The 20,485-nt window shown below is 38.3% G+C and overlaps 1 protein-coding gene across 1 annotated transcript in view; it reads left to right on the forward strand.

Moving 5' to 3' along the window:
• Positions 1-20,485, forward strand: part of LOC128361769 (inactive N-acetylated-alpha-linked acidic dipeptidase-like protein 2) — a 323,766-nt gene that overhangs the window by 100,766 nt on the left and 202,515 nt on the right. The window contains exon 7 of the mRNA XM_053322323.1: positions 694-826. Within this exon, the coding sequence (XP_053178298.1) occupies positions 694-826 (133 nt within the window). The remainder of the gene's footprint in view (positions 1-693; positions 827-20,485) is intronic.

A 20,485-nucleotide genomic window follows, 5' to 3' on the forward strand; every position in this document is an offset into this window, starting at 1 on the left:
AAAATAAAATTAAAATGTTAAAGATTCCTTGCACACGTTTAAAACATATAATAATATAACGGTTAAATAATAATTTGTGTCTGATCAAAAAGTTCATTCTTAAACTTTACTTAAATTATTAAAACTTAAAAAATTACAAAATAAAATCTCTCTAAATGACAAACCAACAATCCATGAACAAAGACTTGCTTCAGACTGGCTGCACGGATGTCACAAATCTGGCTGGTGCATGTCTAAACCTCAGATTTATTATGAGATTATATATTATACAGAGAGACTTTCCACTTTAGCAGATGAATGTGCTGTTGGACAGTTAAGTGATTTCGAGGAGACAGACTTGTTTCTACCATGTGTCAATGTTATTCTCTGTCTGATACTCTATCCACTATCCACAATCTTAAGAACAACATTGTAGAAAGACAGACAAACAAACAACCAAACAAAAATCCATGCAACTTTAATTAATTGTCAGCTGTCTGTGCATGTGTGGGTGTCCTTCTATGTGTATATGAATGCTGCCTCCTTTATTGATTTTAATTTATTTTCAAGTAAACATGTACTTGAGTCATGATTGTATAGAGAAATATTCTCTGTCTTGTTCACTAGAGCTTTATATGTGTGTAATGTTTGTGGCCACGTCCCAGTGTGTGCTTCATGTTTATTGTACATTTGTATGTGTATGTGTGTGTCCAGTTATCCCTGCTGTCTGAGCTGGGCTTTGGAGGTGCTCTGCTGTACATTGACCCCTGCGATGTCCCCCCTGGCCGCCACATCTGGCATCAAGCTTTCAGAGTCACTCTCAACCCTGGAGGAAACCCTGCCAATGGTGAGTGCATGTGACTCAGATTATAATGGGTTTTATGTGTTAAATACACCTTAATTTTCCTATTCCAGTCAGCACCTCAGGTGGAATTGTCACCTACACACACACATATATGATAGCTGTGATAAAGGAATGCTCAAAAAACAATTACAAAAAGAAAAAGAAAAAAACTATTGTGAAAGGTGAATACCTAAAAGGACATTATCATCTGCAAATTGTCGAAAAATGTACTATTTTTTTCTGACCTCAGCTAACTTCTGTGTCTTCTAATATTGAAGACTACAGCAAGGACCAGGGACAATCTTGTTGATCTGAGTCAAAGTTAAAGTAGCATTAGTGTCAGACCGATCCTGGATTTTTGGGTCCAATACATACATTAACACACGTTTTTTGAAATGGTCCCAAATTTGGAATCAAACACTTTCAACAAAGACTTGTAATAGAGGCATGTACAATTTAAAAATACATTTCATTTTTATAAGAAAACATTACTTCAGTGCACTGAAACAGTGACCTGCACTTGGAATATACATAAAATGCAGCCTATATATCTGTAAAAAATATATTGTCACATATCAGCTGGCATAAATGCTGATACCGATATATCTGTGATAGGTCAATATCCCCCAATAATATCATTTGGCCGATATATTGGTCGGGCTCTAGACATACAGTACTGTGTAGCGCTAAAAGTAAAATGAGAATACTTTGAAACTAATGCCATGAATAGTTTGTATTTGTTAATTATCTTGCTGTTCAGTGAATCTAAGTGAAATCAGCATTTGGTTGTGAGCAGCTTTGCCTCTAAAACAGCAGTTCTCCTCAGCACACCTGCACACAGTGCTTCATGTACTGTATCTTTGAGAATTTACCACAGTATGTCATTTTCAGCATCTAAACTGCTTCTGTCTCTTCATGTAATCTCAGACTGACCGACTGACTCCATGATGTTGAGATCAAGGCTGTGTGGTTGTAAGACTGGTTGTCAAGACATGGTAGACAAAAATAAATAAATAAATACATACAATTGTATTAAAGGTGTACAAATTACATTCCTCCTTATCCAAGATTTAGAACTAGTCTGAACCATATGAGCATGATACTGCTCTCAAAGTGTTTTTAAACCTGTAATAAAATATGACTTTATTATTATGACTAATTTAAGCACAGCTCAGTTCAAGTTAATCACTTTAGAATATGGCCAGTGCTTTTAACTTACTTACATCTCTTACCTTGGCCTCAGGCAGAGGACGTTGTGTATCTCTCTGTATCTCTGAGCTCTATTTTACTGTATTTAAATCATCATCCCAAGATGGATGACCTCGCCGACCCTCAGTCTTGTCCCCACTTCCTGTTTTTCTGCCCGGTCTGGCCAATAGGGACGTGTCATTACCGCTGAAGTATCTTTAGTCCTTGTAAGAGTCCCAGTACCACAGTGGCAAGACCCAGTAGATCCCTACCAGATGTCTGGACTGCTGTGTGAGCATGTGTAAGGCCGTCTGTGTGTGTGTGTGTGTGTGTGTGTGTGTGTGTGTGTGTGTGTGTGTGTGTGTGTGTGTGTGTGTTGAGGAGGGGGTGTTAAAGTGGAAGAGAGAGAGACAGATGCTGGCTGTCTGGTCTCTCACCAGTCGCAGTGCTTTCAGGTCCCCAGTGCTAATACAGCTCAGAAGAACAGAAAATGTGAAAGGACACCTCATTACTCATATCAAGCACACTTTATTCAACTGCCACAGAGTGTCTAGGTTAAATCTCTAGTTTATTTATTGCAGAACACATTAATACTGCTACCACTAGAACAACAAACATTCATGAGAAAAAGAAACAGAAATGTGTCACCAGTACATTCTCTGTTAAACCTTTAACATGTTATCAGTATGCCCTCTCCATTAAAGGTGATTAAAACTTCCTAAAGGTTTCCATGATAAAATAGGATTTAACTTTATAAATCATAAGCTGGAAAATTCCTCTTAGCACAACAGACAGCCTAAGACATAAAAAATAAAGATAAAATGTCACTGCACAAGTAGTACTGGTAAAATGTGTTTGTTGTAAGGGTTAGATAGGTTTAAATACAGCTAATACTTGTGGCTCTACCAGTTACATACAGACCATACTATATGTATTGCTCAGCCCACTCCAGCCCAACCCCCCCTCACCTCATGTCAACAACAGTTCATTTAGATGCACACAGAAACTAAACCTAAAATACTTGTGGATTATGATTCATTGGCCATCTGATTTTATAAAAATTAAAATAGCATAAGCTTAATACATTATTAATATTGAGCAAATATGTGTTCTAGTAAATATATGCAAACATAATTAGATCATACTCCAGTGAAACACCAAAACTGTGTTAAAAAAAAAAAGCGATTTATATTCACAGAATATTTTTGTGATGAAATGTTTATTGAAACAAAGTAAAACACAATTGTAGATCACCAAGCACATTGGGAATTACACTCAGGGAACAATAATACAAAAATACAAGAGAGATAAATAGAATAATAAAAAAAACAACTGTAAACGATACACATGATATCTAATATGAACAAAAATAACTATAAATACATAAACATAAACACATAAACAGCAAGTCAGTGTAAATGCACAAATAAATAAAATATCCTGGATACAGAACAGCTTTCAATAACTAAACCACAGTAGAAACCAGTCAACTATATATCAATTACAAATATACACACATACAAGTACATGGCCTATAGTATTAAATAGAAAAGGTTACATAATAGGAAATGAGATCAAGGCAAGGTTAAAAATTAGTTTTAGTTAATCACCTGAATTATCTGGATAGTTTTAGAGCAACAGTTGATGGTATCAGCTGTAGCCTCATTGATTTTAGCAGTGGATCTTTCAAGTAGACAAACATAATAAAAAAACAGTAAGCCAGCTTCTCTTCATGACCATAATGGGTTCAAACCAGTTCTTGGTAATGGTTTTCTTAGCTGCAGTCGAGGCAGCTAATCTTATTAGTTTCTCTTCAAATGATAACAATTTATAGCCAATAAGATGAAGAGCAGGGTAGCGTGGAAGGGCTTTATCAATCACAGTTCCAACAATTGTATTGATATATTCCCCTAAAGGTTTTATAGTAGAACTATAGCAGAATATTTGTAAGTAGCCTCCTCTTACAGAGCAAACACATTTGGTGCATAAATCACTGTCAACTATTTTTAATCTAAATCTGAGCTCCAGCATTAAGTCAAATGTTTGCACAAACTTTTGGTGAATTATCTGATGAGCAGGATTTTAGATGATGCACCAGACTGTGGGCCAGTTCCAGTCAAGGCTGAGAGACTGAAAACTTTTTCTCCCAACTATTTGGTGGTGTCACAAGAAGAAAGTTTGTTATTTATTAAACAAGGCTACCAGTTTAATCTGGGTAGCACTGCTACCAAAGGCCTGGAATAGAGTAGTGCTCCTTCATATCTTGGAGAGAGCAAACAACTTGATGATTAAACACATTGCCTAACACAAGAATACCCTGTTGAGACCACTGTGGGGAAAAAAGAAATGTACACCCAGATAAGAGTAAATTGTTATGCCAATTGAGTGATTATTCATGATATTTACAATCAGTTAATTATACATCTCTTCATTTACAGCTTATTCAAAGAATATATTCATGTCTTAGTAGGGGTGTGACGATACACTCAGCTCATGAGACGAGACGAGACACGATATTGGGTTCACGAGATCGTTCAAGTTTAGGTATTTATGGAAATGAGAACCAAAGTTAGATACAATCACAAATACTAAAAAGTAAATTATAAAGAGTAGAAACAATTCTAATACATAAATATAAATTAAATAAAGTATCCAATTATCAAATTATAACATATTGATAATAAAAAAACACAGAAATAAAAGTAAATTGCACAAATCCTGTATCACATAAATACACAAATAGAACAAAATGTTACATTTCATTTTACTTTTGGCATCATTAGGCTTCCAAAGCTGCGTTAGATTCCTCTGCTCCTCCTACTTCAGTCTCAGTGTAGAGACCTGAGGTTAACCTGCTACTCTCCTCATCTCATACTTCTGACTGAGATCTTCTCAGCAGGTAGAAGCTGTAACAAGGTTAATGATCCACACGTGACTTTATAAAAAAGAAGACATGACGTGCAAATGAGCGATGGAAAACCGATCGTCTTTTTTTTTTTTTGGTGCTCCCCTTAATTATAGCTTCGGGGGACAATTTTCACTTCGACGAGAAATGTCGTCGCGTTTTCGTCTCGCGAGATCTCGTGGCAGCCCTATGTCTTAGTCTTTAATTTTTTGAGAAAAAAAGCATACATATGAACAGGAGTATTGGATTTGCTAACATTTTACATCTTAAACATATAGTACAAGTCAGTTATTACAGCTACTCCAGTCTGCAGCGTCAAGCTCTCTAATGCCAACTTGAGCGTCACAGATGGTAAACATTGTATATGCTGTCACTTGCTATCTTCAAATCTGTTCTGTCAGTGCAACTGTTCCTGTCCAGCACCTCAAGCATTATGCTTTCAAACAGTCTATAGCTAATGTACACATTGTATAGACACTGTATGTCAGTACAGAGCTGGTGCAGCTTTTGTATGCTTCCTCTAACTTATACACTTATATTTCACTCAGTGATAAACTACAAAAGCAGTGTTTTACTGTAACAGTTTTTTCTAATGGTACATGAATTTAAAGGCCAGATATTATTCCACTGTAGGAAAAAATACATCACATCCATCTATGATCACAGCTTAAATATGAACATGCACATAAATATACAGTTAAATGCTGAATAACCATTAGTATTTATTTATTTATTTTTGGAAAAGGATCAGTATTAGATTCAATACATATTTGTATGTTTTATATTGTCTCTTCCAGCTAAACAATCATCCTTTCAGTCATTTAACAGTACACGTTTGTTTTTGTGCATGTGTGTAATGGATGCAGATGTCAGTATATAATTCATGCAGAAAAAAGGGGCCAGCTTCATCATCTGGCTTTATAGGAATAACATATCTTGTTGATCTCAAATTTTCATTATATGACACTGTAGATGCTCATTCACATTTGACATACCATTTTTATGTTTTCATATCTGAAAAAGTACAAATATTATATATTTTAAATCTGAAACACTATATGTCATAGATGTAAAAAAAACAAAAATAAAAAATCCATAAAAGTCCATCACATCAATATACATTACTCATGAACTACTCATGTGCAATTTACAACTTCACTTATCTTTAAGTTAATATTCATATGAAATGCATGGCGTATAGTACACATTGTGGGATTTTTTTCCTACTAATAAAGATATGTGATATTCATGCTTCACATTTAAAGTCCATCCATCCATTTACTGAGCCGCTTATCCTACATAGTGTCACAGGGGGGCTGGAGACAATCCTAGCTGTTATTGGGCGAGAGGCAGCGTACAACCATCACAGGGCTGACATATAGAGACACACAACCATTCACCCTCACATTCACACCTACAGGCAATTTAGAGTATCCAATTAACCTAAGCTGCACATTTCTGGTCTGTGGGAGGAAATCAGAGTACCTGGAGAGAACCCACACAGGCACGAGTAGAACATACAAACTCCACACAGACATGCCCAGCTGGGCGACTAGTTCCAACCCAGAACCCTCTTGTTGTGAGGCGACAGTGCAAACCCCTGCACCACCATACAAAAACATGACTTGTGAATACAATACACATCATATACACGGCAGAAAATGAAAGCAATCAGCATCTGGCAATTTATGATGTTACTATTAGTGGTAACATTATGACCAAAATAAACTCAGTCATGTGAGACTCAAAGGTAGTTTGTTTAAATTAGTGTTACCTATGGCTCCACAAAATTAAACAAACCCTTCCATTTTCTATGTAGCCATCACCCTCCTAACCCTAGGATATAGAATCATGGCCATAAATGGTAATAAGAGAAAAATAATCTCCACCAACTCCTCCATCTCACTTCAACATCATAACCAATGTTAGAAGTTACATTACCAGTGGAGGAAAGCACATCTCCCAGTCTGTTCAGAAGCCATCCGTTGCCTCACTTATTCCTGTCAGATTATTGTCGGACTGTGAAGGGTTATTCTTATCTGACTCCACCATTTGTCACTTTGTTGTGGTGGCTGTTGCATTTCTTCCTCTTGCTCAGAGATAAACTTCTATTTTTTCACTGTACTCTGTACATAGATATGCTGGACTGAATGTGATAGGGAACATTGTTGCGTCTCCTGGTGTTATGATAGAGAACACAGTCATTTCAACACACTGGGACTTTCAGTCATTTGAGGGTGGGCCTGTGCTCCACACACACAGTACACACCGTAATACAAAACAATCCCCAGCAATTTACTGAAATCTAGGCCATTTTTCCTCACTTCATGTGCACTTATGTTGCGAGAACTGAGGCATTTCCCACTGTTATGTGTGACTGTTGAAAAGCTGTTTCATTGCACCTGCTCAGTTTAGGTTGGAAAGCTTTTACCTTTCACGTTGGGCTCTCAGTGGTGTCAACAGCACCTCCCTTTTCAAATGGAGAAATAAGACACAAGAAGCTGTCAGAAGTGCTCCCCAGTGGAAATGCTGCCGGTGGAAGTTCTGTTAGAGTAAATGTAATTCCACTGTTTGCCTGGGATCTGTACAATGTTCCCCAGACTTTTCCCCACCTCTCTGTTTATTGTTTGGACTTTGTTGTCTTCCTCTCTCCACCCTCTCCTCCTCCTTCCCCGGCTTGTTAATTTGACTGTTCCTTGTAGCGTTGTATCGCTGCCGTATTGTCATACGTTGCCTGCTGAGACAACCACAGCAAATCAAAGCCTCTGTCATCTCGTGCCTACATCTTCCCCAGTGCTGTTACGTAGTATGTTATGTGTACATTTGTATACATGTGTAGTGTGTAGATGTGTGGGTCGTCTCTGTGCGAGCGAAGGCGTTCGAGAAGAGTCGACTGTTTCGGTATGCGTAAAAAATTGAGATGAAAGAAGCGTGTGCGTTTGTTTGCCAGGCTGCCGGTTTATCTTGGATGAGTATGAGTATATTCACATGTGCTTTGCCTGTGAATGTCACGTGCAGTGCTGCCTGAATGGAAAGAGAAACAAATGAAGGCGTCTGCAGATTCCTGCCGAGCCCGCAGTGTTTGCTTAGATATCATCGGCAGGTGTTCGCTGTCAGGTTTACTCCACGTTGCTCCAGCATTCATCTAATCTGATATGCACCATGCTGCTGTAGCATTCATTTATTCTTGGAAGAGATGCCACAGCTTGGATACCCTTGCTCGCCCTATAACTGTCTTGACACTCGATATGAAGCTGAATCATTAAATCTCATGTCTGACTTTTGCTTTGTTTGGTGTTAAAATGCTTGGTTGGTTTGGTTTAGGGAGATCAGACGAGATTGATATGGGGAACGCACACTTGATGAACAATTTGATTTTGAGGTACACATACTTGTCAAGGTGGATGAGTCTATTTTGACCCATTTGTGAGAAACAGTGTAATTTTGTGAGCATTTAGAAAGCACACAAATTTAATCATCACAAAGCTAAAGAACATGCTTAAACTGGGATCAAGACTACATAATCTGCCACAAAATGGCACCAATAGGCCAACTCTGTCTCCTGAAAATGATATTCTTGAACAGCTCATAAGGTGGAGGGGGGTGATCATGGTGGATGATGGGGATACAACGCTTATATTACATCCTTATTAGTGTTAAAACTTTAAACAAGCACTTTGAATTGCCTGAATATAACCATTTAAAGTGAGTTCATATTGTAAGGAAAACAAAGGAAATGCTGCTGCCGGGCATTGATGTCAGCAATGTTAACATATTAAACCCAGCGTACAGCTCAGGCTGAAAGGGAAATTATGTCATGTATCGGATGAAAAAACGTTATGGTCAGCCGATACTGCAATATGGAAAGTCAAGGGATGACTACAGTTATTTGAATTATTTGCCAGGGCACCACATATATCTACACCAAATTTCATGGCAGTCCATTCAATAGCTGAGACAGTTCACTATAAAAATGTCAACCTCAAGATAACTCTAGAGGGAAAGTTTGGGGATTAACAGTCAGTGGCATTCCTTCTCTGGGGACCATGTACCAAAATAGTTGTGGAGCTGTTTCAGTCTGACCTAAAGTGTTGGACAAGACTGTCTGACATCACCATCCCCAGAGCCATAATACCAGAGTGACTAAAATGCATATTCTCAGTATATTTGTAGAAATTGTGTTTTTGCTGTTACACACAGGCATCCTCTCATTTCTGCTCTTATCCTGAACCAACAGCTCTCACCTTAAATAGGCCTTCCAATCTGACTAGGCACAAGTATTAGTTTATATAGTTTACACAGTTTTTCAACACAATAATTTTTCAGCCTATGCCGAAAAAAGTGAGTACAAATCACAATCACAACACCAGTGATGTCAAGGGGTGAGAGCTCAAATCAAGAAGTGGTTGGGTGACTTTGTCTTTTATCTCCTGGGAAACATGCATGCATATGGTAAGTAACAATGCAAGCAACTCCAGACTTAAAGTCAATAAACAACTGAACTTAACCAATACATGTAGGTCTTGATTAAAGCATAAATGTAGATGTAAATATACAAAACAAAACATTGATAGTATATGAGAGCAATGTTACAAATAGCTACATGGCTAAACAAACAAAAGACAAGCACAGTAAGAAATATAAAAAAAATGTAGAGGGAACAATGTTGCCATCTTTTGCATTTTGGACACCTCACAAAGCTCTGACAGAAACACTAGTGATGTAGAATTGCCATCTCTGGCTTACTTTGACAGCATATCCGCCATGCTCTGAGATGTCATGGTTGCTGACATCCCTGATCTATGAAATCTGTCTCTGGACCCTCCTGACCAATTGTCCAAGACTTCAAACGATAAATGTGAAACTTTGACAGTCAACTAATCTGAAAAAGTGACCATCTTAAAATACATAATGTCTTGCAGCAGTTAACACTTAAGTAACCTCAACAAAGTAATCAAAGTGATAGTTCTACCTTCAACACAACATTGAGCTAAACATGGTGAAATGATAGTCTATATTTTTTCGTTTTCAGATATTCTTTGCCGTTGTCTGTTTCCATTCAGATTCCATGACAGAGCTCAGTCTCTCAGCACTTACAATAAACAATGGAGCTGTTTTTTAGTGAGCTTCCGTACAGGTACTGTTGAGAACATGAAACATGATCTAGGACTCAGTTTTGAGTAATACACCTGCAAGTTTGCGAGACACTGGCCAGCGGGCTCTACTCCCCTTCTGTGCCAATGCAGCGCTTGGCTTCAAATGAATGTTGCAGGGCCAATTTATTCAAATGTGTTTGGATTAACAGTGATTGTGTTGACTGACAGATAATAATATATCATTGACTTATGTGTTGAATTGATTTTATTCAGATGTACTGACAGGGTGAGAGAGGTCCTTTGAGGTACAGATGCTGCTATTGGACATGTCTCTGTCCTTTGAAACAATGGGACAGCCTGCCTGAAATACATGCCATGTTTCAAAATCATAAGAGAGCAGAACACAAGAGGGAAACGGACACTGTGTTCTCCTTTTGTTAGAAAAAAAGAGCGAAAAATAATTGTCTTTGGCACCTTCTTCTCATCACAAGCCTCGGGTCTTTTGCCAAGTTGTTGTAATTTCCTCTGTCCTTTGAATCTAGCTGCCATGTGTGCAGTTTGTCTTTCACTGTTTTCTTCCTTCATCCCCTTGCTGTGGTTAAAAAATGAGAACTGCTGGTCATTAGCTTGTGATTGCTCTCCGTATGTGGTCTCTTAGATATTATACACCACTGATTGTGTGCGCGTCTGCAATTGCATAATTGTGTTAACCTTTAACATGAGACTCAGTACTCCTCCGATGGAGCCGGAGTGCCGAACAGGGAATGTTCAAACCATTTATATGTGTTCATTTTTGAACTGGTTGACAGGTGGGTCTTTTCCTCTGGGTCCCTTGGGTTATTTAGAAACCTCTGCTGGATTGAATTGAACCCAATGAATGGAAAATGCACTCATTAGCATATTGATTTAAATACAAGGTTGCTATGAGACATCTATGTTTCCTCTTTGAATGGACAATCATAACTATGGTAATGTGAATAGGGGGAAGGAGCAATGGTTGGTTCTCTGTAGGGTGTCAGAATGTGTGATTAGATTGCCTCTGCAATGATTTCCTATGGTGAAGGAACACAATACATAATGTAGTCCACCAGTCAAAAGTACACAACTCAAAATATATTTGTTTATACATTGTTGTCCCTTTAGATGATTAGGCTGGAAAAGTCTTTAGGAGTTAATTAATCAGATCATTTAGAAATGTACAATACAGCTGGGTGATACAACCAAGATCAGTCTATCATTATACTGGATATCCCAATAAATGTTTCTGCCAGTACTGGACTATAACACTGGTGCTCTCCATGGTACTGATTTTGCTGCTGGGAGCAGTGAGGATGGAAGGCTCCAACCCCATACATGCATAGTCTAATCAGTGTTTTCACCTTTTTCTTAGCATATAGATATATATCCACACACTTGATCCACAAATCTTGAAATTTGCTTTCATATGTGAGTATTCCTCTCAGAAGAGTCATTTGAGTTCTGTTTGTTTGTAGTTTGACTTAGTGAGACGGTCTTGATGGCTGTGGTGTTATTTTGTTTTTTCCAAGAGAATAAATCTCCTGAGGCATTTCTTCAATGTCCTGCCTCTCATTTGCACTTGTATGAGTTGCGAACAGAAAATGTATTGTAAATGAAGTTGTCTTAGAAAATAAAAGCAAAAGAATGTCTTGTCAGTAATTAGCAGTGTGGAATGTCTCCAGTCAGGAAACCTTGAGTCAAACAAGCCTTTAAGAAAGCTGAAGTATCATCTCACTATAGATGTCTTGTTTTATCTGTGTATATCTGTAAGAGTGAGCTACCCTAAAAGACTTCCGCATGATTGATTAGAAATAGCTGATTTATGTTCCATATATGGTCAATGAATACAAGCTTCTATTTATTTTTTTGAGGATCCATTGCAATTGCAACATTTATAGACCTAATAAAACCATAAAGAGCACAGTAGTTCTTAAGGAATCTTGGATCATTACATTTAATTAACTTGAAGTTCAAACTATGATTCAAAATTATCATTAATTTTGCATATATCCTCTATATTCAAAGGGCTTTAGAAACCAGCAGACATTTCTTAAAAAAGCCTTTTTCTTCTTCATCTGAGTTATGATGATAAAATGTAGCATGGGGAGTGGAGATTTTGGTTTGCATCATCTACGCGGGGAATGTTTGATTTGAGGCAGCCTTAAGCATTGCTAGTAAAATAACTTTATCATGCCCACTATCCTCTTTTATCTTTGTAATCCCATGCAGTAACAATCTCAAAGTGATGCAGTAAGCATCACATCAAGGCAAACCTTTCAACAAATTGTTTGACAATTGAAGATAATTTAACCAGAATCACAAGTGAAGCTTGCCCACGCAGTTCTCAGCTTGCTCAAAGAGTGAGTAGTAAGAGAGTATTGGTATTAAGTGAAATTATCACACCATGCCTGACCTCGCATTGTGTTTCAAGGTGAAAATACATTTCCATTGAGTTCTCCTCAAGAATGAATTCAGGAGAAAGCGCTTTCTCTGTTAATTCTACTGATAGTCGGACTATGCCGAGTCATTGCAGTTAATTGGCTGTTTAGTTGGACACTACTGAACAGTGGAGTGTGGGAGCTGCAGCTGTAGCATTAGCATCAGTGTGGGCTAAATAATGCATGGAGGTTAAAACTTCTGAAAGCTCCTCTTATGATTTATTAATGTCTGCTCGCCAATAGGAAGGGATTAGGTCTACGTCGGAGATACCCAACGATGACACATTTGCAGTGGTCACAGTCAAGTTATGTTACAAAACCGGATGGAAATCAAAGGCAAAATGATGATATTATTCCATCGACTTCTAACATTTTTAAAACAGTGGGTGCTCGCGGAATTTTAAGTTTCATACATTGTGTATGAGACAGACTTAAAAACAGTAGGAAGACAATCGCCTCACCGTGAGCAGCTCTGTTGAGCCTGGTTGAGGCTGGCTTCTTTATGATACAGCACGGCCTGATCTGTCTCTATTGGTTGGCTTGCTTGCTAAAGAGCAGGATGTTCTAAAACAGGTACATGCTCATCATAAAATTGAAACCAACATATTGTTTTTTAATGCAAGGAACATATTTCAGCTCTTATTTTGTGAACGCAAAGTAATGGCCTATGTAGTCATTAACATCAAATCAAATTCAGCATAAGTTTTAAACCAGGGATCTCAAACATATGGTATGAACGTTGCAGAAAAGGAATTCCAATTTAATCCAATTCCAATAAAATACACTGCTATTTTTGACTATTTTCACTCGCCATTCACAGTCAATGCTTCTGATCTGCCCTCGGATGTCCAACTTGAGATAATTAACCTGCAGTATGATTCAGATGTGAAGGACAAACTAGCCTGCTTGTGTGCTTGGACACACATTATCAGTATCTCTTACCAGGGTAACCCCAAACTCACAGACCTGTTTGTGATGTCTTATCTTTGTGAACAAGCCTTTTCTGTGATGAGCATCAATAAAACAAAAGCTGCATTCCAATTTTGGCTCACACACGCAAGCACTTGAATGACTTTCTGAAACTAGCAGCACCTAATGTTGATGCACTCTTGAAGGCTAAGAGGTGCCAGGTTTCATGAGCAAGTTAAACTGTGAGTAGTCATGTAAAATGCTGCTTCAGAGGTTTTTCAACCCTAACCAGAATAAAAAAAAAACAATGAATACATATCGTGGTCATTCATATATTGACAACACAAAATGTTGTCAGCAGCTTCTGTGCAGAATAATCTGTAAAAGACTGAGACATAATGTTGTTGCACTTGTTTCTCTTAAGACATCTCAGTCTGTTCACCTGTTTTGTAAATAGATAGTTTATTATAGTAAAGATATAATACATATTATATTATTTATTGGTTATTATGCAATGGTTTTATTGGTCCAGCTCACTTGAGATCAAATTGGGCCACAATCAATGCATTGATTCATCCCATCACAGACAGCAGTATAATATAGATACACAAGAACAATGTTGTAGCTTCTAGCTCATTATTTGACAGTATAACCAGCCTGTATAATAGTAGAATAAAAACAACAGCATGAGTCTAAAATTCAAGAGGGATGTGATGGTCCCTTTAATTCCCATTTTGCCTGTTCAAACTAAACAAATTCACCTATGAGTGTTTACTCACACTTGTCATTTTTTTGTCAAAAAAAAAAAGTCAGTGGGTGTTTCGACAGGCAAATTAAAAGTTTTCCACAAAGTTCATGGGCTGTATCTGTCTAAACAATGTAAATACAACAGCTTGCAGGGAAAGCAAAGAAAGGTTTTTTTAGCAGCATATTCTCTGCAGCTCAAAAAGACGAGTGAAATGCTAATAATGAGCCACCTGAGTTATAAATATACACTATAATCTGTGTTTTGAATCACACTACAAGTACACATTGTGTGCAACCCCCCTCCACACACGCACACACACACACACACACACACACACACACACACACACACACACACATCCTCACTCTGTGCTGTAATCCTCTCGCACTGTCACAAGAGCTAAATCTGCCACCTATGTCATACACCATCCTATTATCTTCCCCTTACAATCTAAACGCCACTGGAGCCGCCTGACATCATGTTGGAAAGATAGACAGGTACATCCTGTTTGAAATTCCTGTCACAGCGGCTTTCCTGAACTTTGCCTTCCAGCCTATTTCACGGCTGATTCATCATGCATGTCAAGTATGTGTGTTTAACCCACTAAAGGACACAGTTGGCCTTCATTTCACTACTTCCTGTCTCCCGAAATGCTTTGCTCTCCTTTTTCTTTTTTTGCCATGATTCTGATGTGGCAGGGGGTTGTAAATGGGCGCGGGTGTTGGCTGTGCAGCAGAGCTTCAAATTGGCTCTCCTCGCCTTGTGTTGAGAGCAGCGGTTTTTCTGAGGTAATAGACATGCAAATAACACGCGGCGTGCGCGTATATTTCCAGGCGGCGTTGCGTCTCGGCACTTGGTCAATAACATTATGGAAATGCGGCGTGGATTCTTTGGGTCTCACTGTTTGAGTTGGATAACAAGGCAGTCCAATGAGCCTGTTAGCACAGCGACAGTGACAGAATGAGGTGTTTGTATTGTCACATACTGTATCACAGCGTACAGCAGGAGGGAGAGGCGGAGAGAGAACAATGTACCGCCGACACATAAAGAAAGGCAGGGAGAGAGGCACAAAGCACAAGTGATCAAAGTTCTACACTCCTTTTCAATGTTTACTCGATTTACCAAAGGAAACCTGTGCAAACACATTTCCCACTCATTCTCTCTTCTAGCTTTTTCTTTTCTTTTCACTGTCAAAGTTAACGTTTGTCTAGTTTAATTGCTTATCAAAACCAGCATCGCACCGCTGTGTGAATCCACTGCACTCTTGCATAATTGAGTTCTCTTACACTCCAGTTTATTTCTCATTAAAGCATGTGTATGCACTTCAACGCAGCGTCTTGGGCTCGCTGGAAGGGACGGTGTAAATGGTGTTTACAGAGACCCGGCCTTGATCCTGTTTGTTTTTTCAGATTTTTAACAGGGTGACAAATTGAGATGTGGCTTATTCGAGGTGTGTTTGCTTAATTGCATTGGCATAATTATTGCCATTCTCAAGACAGTTTCTCCCACCCCGAGGAAGTTTTCCTTGTGCCATTTCGATGTGCGCGCGTGTGTAAGAATAGAGTCCGGTGGGGAATTTGAACATCTGTGTCTCTCTACCTCACTATGCCCAGGAGAGAGCTGAAAATAGATGCTTTGTCTATAAGGAATCTGCTTCAGCAGGTAGAATATTGAAAGAAAAAAAATACATATACAACATATGGTTAACTTGGCAATTACTTACTACATTGTACAGTCGCAGCTTGCAGTCATTACCCTTAAATACAATTGCTTTCCATAATCATGTTGTCCTTCATGGGAGAACAAATAATGAAAGGAAAAATAAAATCCCTTTAGGACACCATCAGCTGTGCTCAGACCCAGCCAGTCTCACTTCATCAAGATTACTTCAGAGGTTCTCTCCTGAGAATGCACAAGGCCCCAGTGACAGCTTGATGAAGACCATTGTTGAAAATCAGTTTTTCTTTAAAACCCGACATGCTATAAAATGTGAAAACAAAAACTAGTTTGATGTCTTTGAGGACAGATTTAAGGCCTGCTGAGATTGTGAACCTTCTCAGACAATTTGAGAAAAAGACCCAAAACTGGGATAGCTGAATGATTCATGTGATCAACTAAAGAGAAAAAAAAAACTGCCAAAACTCAGATAATCTGTTTAGGAGCGACTGAGATTGACACTAAAATGAGAATAACTCGTCCACCTTAAAGGTCAGTCCACCTAAAGTGAGCATGGTCATGTTAGATCTGGAATGTCAAAACTAGTCCATAAAGGTTCATGTGGCTGCAGTTTGTTATTCTAATCAAGCAGGAGAACGCCAGACTCGACTCATTTCATCAGCTGATTTCAGTCTTCAAACAGTTGATTGGTCAAATCATGTGTGCTCTTGATTGACTGGAACAAAAACCTGCAGACACACGGCCCTTTATGGTCATGGCTGGGTTGGGGAAACAACAGAGGAGACTTTTCTTTGTCTTGAGAAGCTGCAGCATGTATTAACTGACACACTGTGGTCTCAACTGTACATTTACTGCCAGATTGACCACTTACTCCTAACATCACTTTTCTGCTGCTGGCTCTCTCCACTCGCTACACACACATTACACACTGCCCTAAATGAACTATGCTACTTATATAACAGCACCTTTCACATAGACATCATTTGTCCTTTGGTTGCTTCTCAATATTACAGAAACATTTCTATCATGTTTTTTTTAAACCACAGAGGTTTGTCACTTTTCATTGCTGCTCAGATTAGTGTATTAGTGTGATGTCCATCCAGAGGCTTTGTGAAGGGATATCAAGATGAGACTGTACATATTCAGATTGAACTGTGTGAGCTACAGTTTAAAGACCCACTTACATGCCCAGTTACATAAATACAAACTGACTTTTACAGCTACAATCAGATATGTATCCAAATAGAAAAAATACACACCAGACAGAATAAAACAGTAAATGAATGAAAATGGAGTGTCATAATATATATATGTCATCATTTCTTGGCATTTACACTTGTGTGATTTTGCATCTATGAGTCGTTTTATTTTCAGAAATATTGGGACTTGCTTGCACTGTTAAAAAATACATTGTGCAAAGCTTTATATTTTGTGACATAGATACAATCTCACAGGAGATGGAGTTATGACATACACCTGACAGGCCAGGTCCACATCGATCAAACTCAACCAAATTCCAGGTTGTTGATCCCAGTAATGAATAAAGAAGAGCAAAGTGACAGGAGGAAGCATAGATGACATAAATGGGATTTTGTACTTGATATTCTCTGAATTTCTCTCCTGAGCAATTGTTCTCCTTTTTTCTTCTTTTTCCTGTTTGCAGTGTATAACAAGTCTGTTTTTTCCTTCCTGGGGTTTAGTCTTCTCTCCCTGTAAAGTAAGCTAGATTGAAACATTGAGGCAGAATTAGTAACCAAACCACTTATCTGTGCTGCTGCTGCTGCCTTTTCTGGCCAATTAAGCTGTATCCCATCCTGCTTCTCTCTCTGCTTCTATCCTTTACTGGCCTTTGCTCCCTGAAGACAAGACGGACACTTAAGTCTGGACATGTAAAAATGTTTTAGCCAACAAGGATTTGTTGCAAACAACACCTTCCCTCCCACCCCACCCCTCTTACCCCCCCTATTTGGTTCCTTTTAGAATGTGCAATAGGAAAGGAGAGGATTACTGACAGCGGTGACAGCTGTGTAAGATATTTTTCTCTTCTCTTCTCTTCTCTTCTCTTCTCTTCTCTTCTCTTCTCTTCTCTTCTCTTCTCTTCTCTTCTCTTCTCTCTGACACATAGGTTCATTTAAGTATGTTTAAGTCATAATTGTTATCTTTCATTTAATAAATATTTGCTGTTGGAGTACAGTAAACATTGACATAGTTTTTAGGGAAGAGCAATTGCTTGGATTTTAGGAATACTGATGTCATGAATCAGAATCTCTCTAATGCTCTCTCACACAAAAAATATCTTCAAAATCTTTTTAAATATTTATGTTTTTCATATTTTATTTATTGCGTAAACTGGCTTGCTACAAGTTTTAATAAAGAAAGAAATTCATCTGGAATTCTCTATTATCAAAATACACAGTTCTTTTCAGAAATTAGTAGTAAATAATAAAGCTCATATTTAAAGTGATGCTATTTCATCTCCATGCTGTAAAGATTTAAATTATGGTCAGTAATTACCAATTACTACATTTTTTAATCCTTATTCATTTTGTTTCCGTAAAAGAAAAAAGTAGTCATGTTAGACTATGAGTTCAGACAGATCGTGAAGCAGAGTTTGGCCTTGCATCATTCTTGCATATTTGACCGCTGCACTGTCTGTGCAAAACAGCCAAAACACCAACTGTGCAGCTGTGAACTGGCAGCGGGTGAACCAACCTTGTCTGTGTGAGTGTCTGCGTGTTTGTGGGTAGTTTAGCCTCTGACTGAACTCCAAACTCACCATGAACACTTTTACTCTCGCCTCTGTATATTTGTGAAGGTTTTTTTCTTTTTTCTTTTTTTCTGTTTTTTGTAAATGTCCAGTGTATGTTTTTCACTTGTTCTTGATTTTTACCCTTGATGTGTCCAACATTTATAAAAATATTTGATTCTACAGTATCTGTGCATGCCACCTATGATATGGATGAGGTTAGTGAGAGATAATGGCTATGATATAAACTATAGTTAAATTCAAGCAGCTTTTAGATTCAGACACTGTTATGCAGTCATGATGCAGGTTGGATGGCCCATTGACACACCACATCATATCTACACCGCAACAGTTTCCAGATCAATTACAGATGCCTCTGCCACTCCAGAACAGCATCCAGAGGCATCTTTTAACTCTTACATACTGTTCATATTCTACACCCTCACAGTATGTTCCAGGTCAATTTTAACCTAAGAAGTCTAAGAATCCCCTCATAAAAAGTGTATGTACCAAAGTTTGAATTGCAGATATGTTTAGAAAGCATCAATAGTCGATCAGTCTGATCAATAAATGTGATTAAACCTTGATTCATGTTTCAGAGAGCAGAGAGAGTGTATGTTTTAGCTTTTAGACCACTCATTTATGGAGAAAATCAGCTACTATCACACAATAGCTGTTACCCAATTCAGGGGCTTCATCCTTCGAAGGACGCATTTGAACGCTGCGCGAAGGCTGTCCCAATTTGAAGGCTCCTTCGAATGCACCCTTCAAATGCGGCCTTCTTTTTCCATCTTTTTGGAGGATGCACCGCTACTATCCTTTGCGGCCTCCAATATCCCAAGTAGGCATGCATTTTTTTTAGTAAATATGTATGTAACTGAATTATTTCTAAATAAATAATAATAAAAAAGAAGTGCAGTCCTTTAACTGAGGCTAAACCTGCAACTCAAGTCACGACATAAATGAATTATTTTTAGTGAAAAAAAACCCAACACAAAATGCAAATAAATGCAATCACTTAACCTGTGGCTCGAGATCAGAACATAAATAATTGAAAAAAGTAAAAACACGATACACAAGATAAATATAAATAAATAAATGCAGGCAGGAGCTTAAAACTGAATATCAACAGTTTTTGGAGACTTGCTCACTATCATATTGGATGTATTTCCTCCTCGCGCTGCTACTGTCCGGGACCTTCTTCCTCCAAGACGCGGCCGTCTGTCTTTTTACGGTAGCGAAGTATAAAAACAGCCGACTTGGCGCATTTAGACTGCAGAGCTACCTGCTTGTAACAGCAACCGGAGGAGTGTGGGAGGAGGACTACTTTACGCTGCAGCTGCACACGACCAAGGACCTCCACTCTCTCTTTGACGAGATATCAAATAAAATAAAAAAACCCGCTCATACCGCAGGAACGGTGTGACGGAAAATTTTAGTGGTTTTGAAACCGTGACTTTTTCATACAGTGGTAAACCTTGAAACCGGTAACCGGCCCATGTCTAATCCCAAGATATTGCCGCTGCTCAGACCTGAAAAATAAATGGGCGCCAACGGAGCCACTTATCCTCTTCCTCCTGAACAAGGAAGATTACAAATAAAAACAAACATTTCTCTGGCTTAATCATTTTTTAAACTTTCTTTCTACTCTCTCACTTCCTTTTGTTCTTTCTCTCTTACTTTCGTGGGCCTGAGCAGCAGAAATCGTGACATAAGGGTAAGGGGAACATCTGGTTGACGCGTCACCAGATGGGCAAAGGCCGCGTCCTTCTAAGGATACAGCCCCTGAATTGGGACACAGCTAATACTATGTCCTATTTTACCTAAGACATGAAAATACAATATAGCAATAATGATTTAAATGTATTTTATTAAAAGTGAAAATGACAATAACTTTACGGAAGTGTCGGGTTTATTGTATAACCATTAGAGCCATC

This window comes from Scomber japonicus, chromosome 7, assembly GCF_027409825.1.
Source record: "Scomber japonicus isolate fScoJap1 chromosome 7, fScoJap1.pri, whole genome shotgun sequence".
In the NCBI taxonomy this organism is placed as follows: domain Eukaryota; kingdom Metazoa; phylum Chordata; class Actinopteri; order Scombriformes; family Scombridae; genus Scomber; species Scomber japonicus.